At 38.4% G+C, this 9,646-nt stretch overlaps 1 protein-coding gene across 2 annotated transcripts; it reads right to left on the reverse strand.

Annotated features, from left to right (window-relative positions):
- Positions 1 to 4,655, reverse strand: pdcb (phosducin b). 2 transcript variants are annotated; one of them, XM_058638985.1, is made up of 5 exons: positions 4,545 to 4,655; positions 3,909 to 4,098; positions 3,229 to 3,290; positions 2,157 to 2,305; positions 1 to 1,663 (listed from the first exon to the last, which is right to left on the reverse strand). In XM_058638985.1, the coding sequence occupies exons 2-5, from the start codon at positions 3,962 to 3,964 to the stop codon at positions 1,148 to 1,150; spliced, it is 783 nt and encodes a 260-aa protein (XP_058494968.1). In that variant the 5' UTR covers positions 3,965 to 4,098; positions 4,545 to 4,655; the 3' UTR covers positions 1 to 1,147. The 2 variants fall into 2 exon arrangements, with proteins under 2 accessions (XP_058494968.1, XP_058494969.1); XM_058638986.1 differs by lacking the exon at positions 3,909 to 4,098 and having other exon boundaries at positions 2 to 1,663; positions 4,545 to 4,652.
- Positions 4,656 to 9,646: the final 4,991 nt, after the last annotated feature.

The following is a 9,646-nucleotide window of genomic DNA, read 5'->3' on the forward strand; positions in this document are numbered from 1 at the left end:
AAAATGTTATTACTATTTCATGTGATTTTATTATTTTCTTACTCAGGACATTGTGATGTATATTTTATTTAATCTAAAACATATAGTGAAAAAGATCCATAGCAAAATCCAATGTAATAATACTAATATAATAATGATATTGACCATCGTGCTGACGGGTTGTGGCTGATTCACATCGCAAGAAATTGCGCAACTCACAGTTTCATTTTCCTCTATTTCCATGACTCCCGCTTTCACAATATAAAATACACAAACATGATGATAACTCCTTCTCTGATGATGTTTAGCTATTAGAGGCTCACGAGAGGATTTTTATTCCCCCCACACAGAATCTCGCCTCCCACTACATTGGCTCAGGAAGCATGAACTGAGCAGCTGGAAAATGTGTTTACACACAATGTTTCCACATCCACAACAGTGCTTTTGGCCTCTTAAGTCCTGAGAGTCCCTGTATCATTCAGCTCTATAAATAATTTTTTTTCCTTTTGAACTTAAATATATTTGAACTATATCACATTAGTACATGTCTCTTTGCACCAACCCTGGATTTATAAATACATTGCACAGGTGGATCTTGCTGAAACAAGTCCACACATTCACGTTTATTTGTACATACAGCATTTCATTTTAGCTATCAATACAACAGAAAACTCTTGAGTTATAGTTTTGGTTAAATGTTTTAGGTTTTTGTTTTGGTGGTGAAGAGTATTAGGGTCACATATAAAATAAATAAATAAAATAGAATGAATTCTGAGATTAAAGTCAGAATTTTTCTCAGAATTCTGACTTTTTCTTTTATCTCAGAATTCTGACTTTTACTTTTATCTCAGAATTCTGAGATTAAAGTCAAAATTCTGACTTGAATCTGCCTTGTTTTGTCAGAATTCATGCTATTTAATTTGTTTGTTGTTTACATGTGGCACTAATACTCTTCTGTAAAGAAGGGATTTGTAAAATACTGCAATTTTTTTTAAACACTCTGTATATACTCACCTTACCTGTTTCATAAATGAGAAAATAAGATCTCTTCAACCGAATGGATGCAAAATCTATTTACAGATCATCATGAAGAAACAAACTTCTCCTACGTCATAGTCTTTCTCTATCCAAAACAGCTTCCTTCATTCCTCAGCAGACAAAAATGTGTTTACTCTACATCATTTTCCTCTTCATCTCCCACACCAGGCATCTCCTTCTCAGGCAACAGGCCGTAGCTGTTAAGGAAAGCCTCCACATCAGTGGCAAAGAACTCTTGATTTAGGTGTTGTGTGCAGGCCAGGAAGTTCCCCAGTAGTTCTCCAGCCTTGTATACCAGCAGTGTAGGCAAAACTTCATCTGAGAACCGCTCTGAGGCACCGGATGCCACTGCATCGATCCTGCAGAACTTGACAGTGGGGTACTCGGTGGCCAGGCAGTCCAGGCAGTTGTTAAGCTCCTCACAACCTGCGACTCCATCTTTATAGATATGGACAACCACCACTGTGCTGTGATGCTCCTTCTCGATGACCTCCAGGAAGACCTCTCCACTGTCCAGGTCGTGCACGCCACCAAACCTGGGCCCAAAGCTGAGCTTTTCATGCATCTCCTGCATGCACCTACGCCTGTACTTCTTCAAACATCCTTCATCCTCCTCCTTGAGAAGTTCATACTCTTGGACACTCATCTAAAAAAGAAAAAAGAAAACAGGGAGAAGATAATTAGACTACAGCTGAAACAATTAATTGATGAATTGATTATTATTGTTTAAGCTTCTTAAATGTGAATATTTTCTTCATTTCTTTGCTCTCGATAACAAAGAAATCATTAAAAATGAATCATTTTGGTTTGTGGACAAAACAAGACATTTGAGAACATCATCATTTCCAGGTTTGACGAACACCGATCAACATTTTTCAAGGTTTTTTGATATTTTATGGACCAAATGATTAATCGATTAATCGAGAAAATAATCGACAGATTAATTGATTATGAAAATAATCATTAGTTGCTGCTCTAAATTAGACCCCAAATTATCGCCATTATAGAGGATAGAAATACAATATCCATAATTTCAAATGGTAATGGAGAACTTGTCAACAGATTTTCTAAAGTCTCTGGAGATCCATTTCACAAACAGATACGGTTTGGACAGAATCTATAATCTGTACGGCTCGAACCTTGCGGTTGAGGTTCGCTCTAGAGTCATCTTTGATTTTGTTGGGGGACGACATCTGTTTGAGCAGTTCTTTTTTCGCAGGTGGCAAGCTTTCCTGGTCCATGCTTTCCATCTTAAACCTCCGCCAGTCATTGATGACTCCTTTTGGACCTATGGAGAAGGCAAATAACATTTATATTACCGGTTTGTCATTGTTTATTTATTAAAGACTTGTCAGAAGGCTGCAGTGCAAATGTATTATTTGTTTCTTGATTAGGTTTATCATTAATCATTAGGTCAATATGAGAAAGCAGTGTTTTCCCCACAAGCTCCTTATTGTAATAAAGTTTTATTCTTTGCTATAATTTTTTTAAATTGAATTTAAACAACAATTATTTTTGCATTTTAAATGCTATAAAATTGGGTAAATGTTGCAAATTTAGAACAGTTTAGAAAAGTGCTATATAGATGAAGTTATAATAACAACCACTCCTTCAGTGACAATAGGGTCCTTCGCGCTCAAAACAACAACAAAAATATGAAAAATAATAATTATTATCATACATTTTTTCGAAACATGTGAAAGCAAATATAATATATAATAAATAACAAATTAAATAAAACAATAATAAGGACAATCTTTCAGTGAGACTGTTTGCTAAGATTATTAAAAGGCAAGTTTACAGAAGACATTTATCAGATGATTTATCTTATAACCCTAAGACTTAGCCCTAGACTTTGCTGTTTTTTCATAAAGCAGCATTCTCATCTCTTACAGAACTAAGATACTGTGTCCTGCATGAACGTGTGGGATTAAAACTTCATCCCGTCCTCTTGGAATGTTCACTAATTACCAGCGTTGCATTAGAAAAAGATTAAAGCCCCAGTTAAACAAAAGTCAAAAAGACTGTTTTGGTCCTCCGTGTCTTTTTTTAGAGCCTATTCCTCTGTGCACAGAACATATTATCACGTTTTATGAAGTTTATATATATGTACAGTTATTCCCTCAATGGCCAATAACTGAATCAAACCCATTTGACACACAAGTACAAACACGATCTAGCAGGTTTTTTCACTGTACTGCTTCTACTCACCGGTGTGGGTCACAGTCTCATCCAAATCAATCATTTTGTTAGACATTTTATGGTCTAACTCCCTGTGAGACAAAAGAAAGTGAGAATGAGTTGATGGAATTTGATATGATTTGCATGATATGTGCTGCTCGTTTAATTTTTACAATAGCTGTTCTTAACCGTTCTCAAGTCGAAGTTTTACATTTTTGCACAGTGAAAAGAGCAACTGGATACTTGGATAAGTGAGTAGTGTGATATTTAATTAGATTAATGCAGTCGAAGAAGATTACTGCTCTGCAGTAGGCCTGTCTTAAAACGCTGGCTCTCAGTTATTGTGTAAACAAATATACACATATATATGTGTGTATATATATATACACATATATATTGAAAATGCATTGAAAATAAGTGCCGAAATTATGAATAAATCACATTCTTAATTTGCCTGAGTGCATTATTTTGTTGTAAAAATAATTGTATTTATTAATTACCTCTATCAGTTTGTGTTATAAAACAATGTGTCATACATTTACACATTCAAATAATTTCATTTTTGTCTTCTCAAAGCCACCCCACCCCCAATGGCACAAATGCCCCAGCAAATTAAGAAATGACATTAAAGGCATTAAACATTTGAGGGGCGAAAAAGACCTGACAAGACCTGTGTTGAATGGATTAAATACAGTGTATTTTGGTCTCACAGTGTCGCTGTTTGGTTGCTGTAGCTCCTGTGATGCACACAGAGCCAATATTTCATTGGATTAAATCCTCAGTGTCTCAATTAGTGAAGTCTTCCTCCTTCCTGCCTGGAGCTGCGATGCTGATCAGGTCTGATGATCTGTGTGTGGCCTCCACAACCCCCCAACTCCACAAGTACAGATTTGTCATGTACTATGAGCCAGCGAGATATAAATGGAGATGTAAATGTTTCAGCTCCTTGTCTGAGCTTCTGATAGACAATAAACTCTTGTAAACAGCTGACTTCAATTGGTCACAGACCCATGACTAATTTCAACAGCGAAAGAAAGAATTCTTTGTTCGTTGCCTTTGATGAAGCCTGGGCTTTTAGAAAAGAAAAGAATTGGTAAAACCTTTGATTTTATTTGATGCCCGATATCATAATGTAAAATTGTATACATGAAAAATCAAGATGGCCCCCATAATAAGTCTTAAAAACATGTGAAAACATACAGGCCAATTGAATTGAATTAAACTTCTTTTACACCAATTCAAAATAAAATAAAATAAACTCCTTTACAGCACACTTGTGACAGATCTATTTAGCTGATTTTACACAATTATTTCCAAATAAGATGAATTATTGGAGATTTTCTTACCTCTCGCTATTACAGTGAAGTCCTCCCTTTGTGTCTGTAACTAACCTTGCTCTGGTCGACTGTGAGCTATCTGTTGCTGGATGGTGTGTGTTTTTGTGTGCATGCGTGTGTCTTTTCCAGCCAATGAGCTTAGGTCTAATGGAGATTTCAAAAAAGACCCCTATAGACCAAACAGAAATAGAGCCCAGATCCTAAGAGGATTTCACTTCAGGAATTAGAAGCCACTGCTTGATAAAGGCCCGACGACACACAAGATGGAGAGGGAAAAATAAAGAAAAAAAGAAGAGAGAGAGAGAGATAGAGATCAGCACATAACTTAATGAAGTTTATATTTTTCACCTTTCAGGTTCACCTCATTTAATAAACCTCTTGATTGGGCAGTCAAAAAGAGCCTTGTCTAATCAATTGCAACCAAAAATAGACCTGTGTTTGCATATCATAATAATTATATAATAATTATAAAAAGCACAGTAGCACTACATATATTTTCAATCAATCAACATATATTAGAAATCATTGTCGTTAAAGTTAAAATGAAGTCTTACGTTCTTACAATAAATACATATAAATAATATCTATGAACAATAGATAAATTGTATTATTTTGTTGAGTAGAGCCCGGTGCCCTGTGTTAATTGAAGTTTGATGTGCGTGCCTGGGGACACTCTAGATTGAAGAGTACATCTAGATTTAGTAGTCAATAATAAGATGGAGTGTCGAAAAGAAAACACCTCGTTCACTCCTGCGTCTTTGTCTGTTCATGCACAGCTCAATGTCAGCATGTGTGCTCTGTCACAGTAGTGCAAATAGGAAGGGTGGATATGCCCACACAATATTTCTGAGACAGCTCATGCTGCTATGTTTGACTTCTGTCCTTCATCTCTGTGTCTGTGTCCTGCATTTATTGGCTTACGGGATTAGTGGGCTTTTTATTCAGGCACAGAGTGTGTCAGCGCGTTGTCAGGTGGGGTTCCATTATTCTCAATCCCTCAGTGAGCATTGGTTACCGAAAATGGAATGCAGCACTTTATGTAGCAACTCCTGCTCTAAATTTGTCTGTCGACAACAGCTTATTGTGAGGCTAAGGCAAAAATACAAAAAGCTATAATTATGCATGTGAATAAACAGACATCAATATCAAACAAAACGATTAAATGCAAAGACAAACAATAGTCAATCAATTAAGACATTTATTTATTCAAGAAACTTTTTATTCTGTTTATGCAGGCTGAATACATCTTTATCCACGCAGTTAAAAAAAAGACTATATGCTAAATTCTCATTAAAGAGACTTATTGTCAGAAGGCTGCAGTGCAAATTTGTGTCTCCTGAAATAAAAAAAAACAACTAAAAATAGATCTAAAACAACAGCACCAGCAGAGCCACATGCCTTGTGACTGATGCATTACATATTACCATATAATAGGACACAAAAACACAAATCACTTTCCCTTATATAAGAGGCTGCAAATGACAGAACTTATATAATAGCACTTTCAAACGGCAAAGAACTAATGCATTTACCGAGCCAAACATCACATGCTGAAGTCGACAAATGTCAACAACAGATTATGACCCAGAGCAATATCTACAAAGGGACATTTTCCTGAAAACCCTGAAGCATAATGAGAAATAGATAAACCTTTGCATAATGGTTGGAGTTTCCATGGCTGTGTCCCATTCAGTTGAAGCCCTGTGACACGATCATGGATCAGTGGATCAACTTCCTGGACTGTATAACACGGTGACACCAGGTCAGCACAGCTTAGCAGGATCACTCAGTGTTTTGAAGCACGCGGCTGTACGAGGTATTGACACATCATCAACACTGACCTTGCTGAACACACCTGCTATTTCTCTGAACCAGTAATAACATGGCTGCCAGCATGTTCAGAGGGAAACAGATTTGAGTTATGTTTAAGTTTGTGTCATGTAAAATCCAAATAAACGAATTTCAAGTCATACGATAACACATTTGAACTTACTGGTGGAGGTAGCAGTGGATTAACAAATGCTGTGTGCTATGAAGTAAAATCACGGATTTGCCCTATGGACTCTGGTGTGGTTTACACACCTCAAGTTTCAGCCAATAAAGGCTGTCAATAGTAGGAACAAGTGGTAAACATATTTTCTATATATTGCTGACTTAAGCTATGTTAGCGGTGAGAGCAAGTGTCCCAACGGTGTTGCTCTCGCTGATGTGCACAGTGAAGCCATCCATCCATCCATTTTCTACCGCTTTATCCTGTATGATAATTAGTGACATCTAATGGTGAGCCTGCGTATTGCAACAAATGGAGGCTTCCTCCGCTCACAGGAAACAATGGCAAAAACACTCTCAGCCATTTTGCAAATTGTTCTTTGTTGGTTTATGCATAGGACATATGTGGGGGGAGCCATTCTCCCTTGTTTGCATACATAGTAAACCCTCTATGAAAACCATACTATTTTTATTTTTGGGCAATTCACTTACAAACATACTAAACCCTCCTAGCTGTTACACACTGGACCCTTGATGTGTTGTAAGAAAAGAAAAGTTCCTAGAAATCGGCATTTGCCTGAGGGATAGGCTTGTCAAACCTCCATTTAATCTTGAATGGGTTCAGTGTTGCTGACGGAAAACAATAAACTACCAAGAAGGACACAATGGAGACACAGTATACTGGAACAAAAAAGCACATTCTCTTGAAGCCACTGGAGAATGATCATTCACATACTGGACCACCATGCTCCTCCAGTCTGGAAAAACAAGGACTAAAAAACAAGTCTGTTCATCACATTTTTACCTGGGCCTAGAAACACAGCAGGGACATGGCACGTGACGCACACTTACACAGTGAAGACATCAACGGAAATGCATCTCACTCGCCTTGAAGGGAGCTGCGTCAGGTGTTGCTGTACCTGCACTGAGAGTCCCTTGCTTCCCTTTGCTGACAGTGCGTTCATCAGATGTTGAGAACTGTTCAACTTTTCAAGTGTCAGGTTTAACTTGACACGCTCAAACACTTCATGGCTCAAATGGAGCTCTCTGACAAGGCTGTTTACTGGCACTTTCTTTGTTGGACAAAGTGTACTCAACAATGACGGACATAGCGGACATCACATCACTGCCACTTCAACTTCAACGGCACTTCAACGGCAACTTTAGCAGCCCTGGCTACCTTGTTAGCTATGACAGGCACAGCTTTCCTAACCTGCGATGGGTACCTCTAGCACCAAGTGTGAGACCCGCCCAACATGAAGAATTAAAGCGATGTGTGAGTCAAGCATTACGCCTTGTCCCCAAATTAGAGGATAATTGGCCAGATTTTGGTCGCGATCTGACCCTTCCGACAATCATGGGTGCCTTCCAATTTTAGGCTGATTTGAAGAGATTATCTGGCCAAATTATCCTGTAGTGTGAGGGATTAACAGACACCATTTCAACGTCCTTGAACACATCAGTATTTACAACTGAACAGTGATTGGGGCGTGAGCAGAACCCCGCAATAATCACTGAGAGCGAGTTGACCATGTACTTTTGTTTAGAACCGTAAATTGATTCCGTCTTCTCAGCCATGACTTCATCCACAGTGTTTCTCAGCACAAAACATCTCACACACAACCGCTACTAACTGAAGACACTGACAAGTAAAACACAGAAAATTGGTTTCAAAGTTTGTTGTGTCTGTGGGTTTAAATTTTTATTTTTGCACTGCCTGCCGCATCTAAGTTTGCTTTCATGTGTGTGCATGTGGTAACTTTATTATACGTTTTGCTTTCTCCTCAACCTCAGCATAGTGATCTTATGGGAGGTCGTTCAGCCAAATGTGAAGAGAACTGAAAGGGAAGATAGGAACTGTTGAACTAGTCGACCTCCAACGCCAATATGTCTGGTGCTTGGTTAATAAATTTGCATCTACGTCTAACAGTTCGTTCCTTGCAGGGCCAGGTGAGCAAAGAGAGTGACCGCAAAATTAGATAACCACTTCGAATAGCACTCAGAGTTTATGCCTTAAAGGTGATTGGCAGTCAGAATGAAAAGATAGTGGATGTGTGTGTGTGCGAGAGAGAGAAAATGTGTGTGTCCGCACGTCATCCTCTGTCTCGGTGGCAAGTATTTAGGCGCACAGTATAGCTTTTCTCATGTGAACTTTACGATCTAATGACGTACTTGTACGTGAAACTTTAAGTATAGAGTTACCGCCTCTCTGAAAGCCTGCAATTACAAGCAGACGAGGCTTTCCATACATTCATGTTGAGGGTTGTGAAAAATGTGCTTCTCTTCTTGGACGCTTATATTAATCACATAGAGAAACATCAACAATCAAGTGTGGAATGTAAATCTCATGTACCTACCGTGTTACTTGTGTGGGATGACGTGTTTTACAAGTGATTGATCTGCCATGTGCTGCGCTGTGGGTACAACAGGCGAGTCCCAGTTACACCTTATATCCTTCAGGTGACTCTGGCATGTGTACATTCCTTAGATAAACTGATAGTCTTGGGAGCAGCAAAATCAGGCGGTGGATTTCTCCCCCCCGTGGCTAATAACTTAATAACTGTAATGGGTGAGGATCACAGGTAATGTGGCGTGTTGTCCACATCAGTCTTATCAGAATCCTGCAAGTTTCATTCCAGTGTCAAGTGCAACATACACATAATTCACTTGGATTAACACTAATGTCAGGTTCCTCTCTCTCTTTTTAAACACCTGCCATGGTTTGATTGACAGAGTGAGGAAGGCTGATGCTAAAAGATACAGCTGCAAGGCAACTTCTTATTATAACAAACGTCAACGCGGTTTATTTTCTCATCCACCCATGACAGATGCATGAGCCATGTTCCAGAGTAATTTCTTTAGGATCTCGAGCCTTTGCCCGATCCGTCTCTCTAATATTTGCAAGCAAAACTGAGACTGTGTCCTGAATGTTGAAGATTCAGGAAACGTCAGTGACTGAAGACATTCAGTCATACAAATGTCACAGGTCAAGCATTCAATTAAGTTTTTCTTCTTAAGTTTCATGCTGTTCTCTAAAATCATTCCACCACATCAAGTTATCATGCAATTCTTCTGCTCACAGAAGTAGTGAACACACACATGCTAATTTAACATGAAACCTG

Source organism: Solea solea, chromosome 9 (genome assembly GCF_958295425.1).
Source record: "Solea solea chromosome 9, fSolSol10.1, whole genome shotgun sequence".
Taxonomy (NCBI): domain Eukaryota; kingdom Metazoa; phylum Chordata; class Actinopteri; order Pleuronectiformes; family Soleidae; genus Solea; species Solea solea.

Coding starts and splice junctions, on each gene's coding strand:
- pdcb (XM_058638985.1), bottom strand. CDS start 3,964: ATGAAATATTGGCTCTGTGTGCATCACAGGAGCTACAGCAACCAAACA. Junction 2,306..3,228: donor TGAGACTGTGACCCACACCG/GTGAGTAGAAGC, acceptor CCTTCTCCATAG/GTCCAAAAGGAGTCATCAAT. Junction 1,664..2,156: donor GAGCGAACCTCAACCGCAAG/GTTCGAGCCGTA, acceptor TTTCTTTTTTAG/ATGAGTGTCCAAGAGTATGA.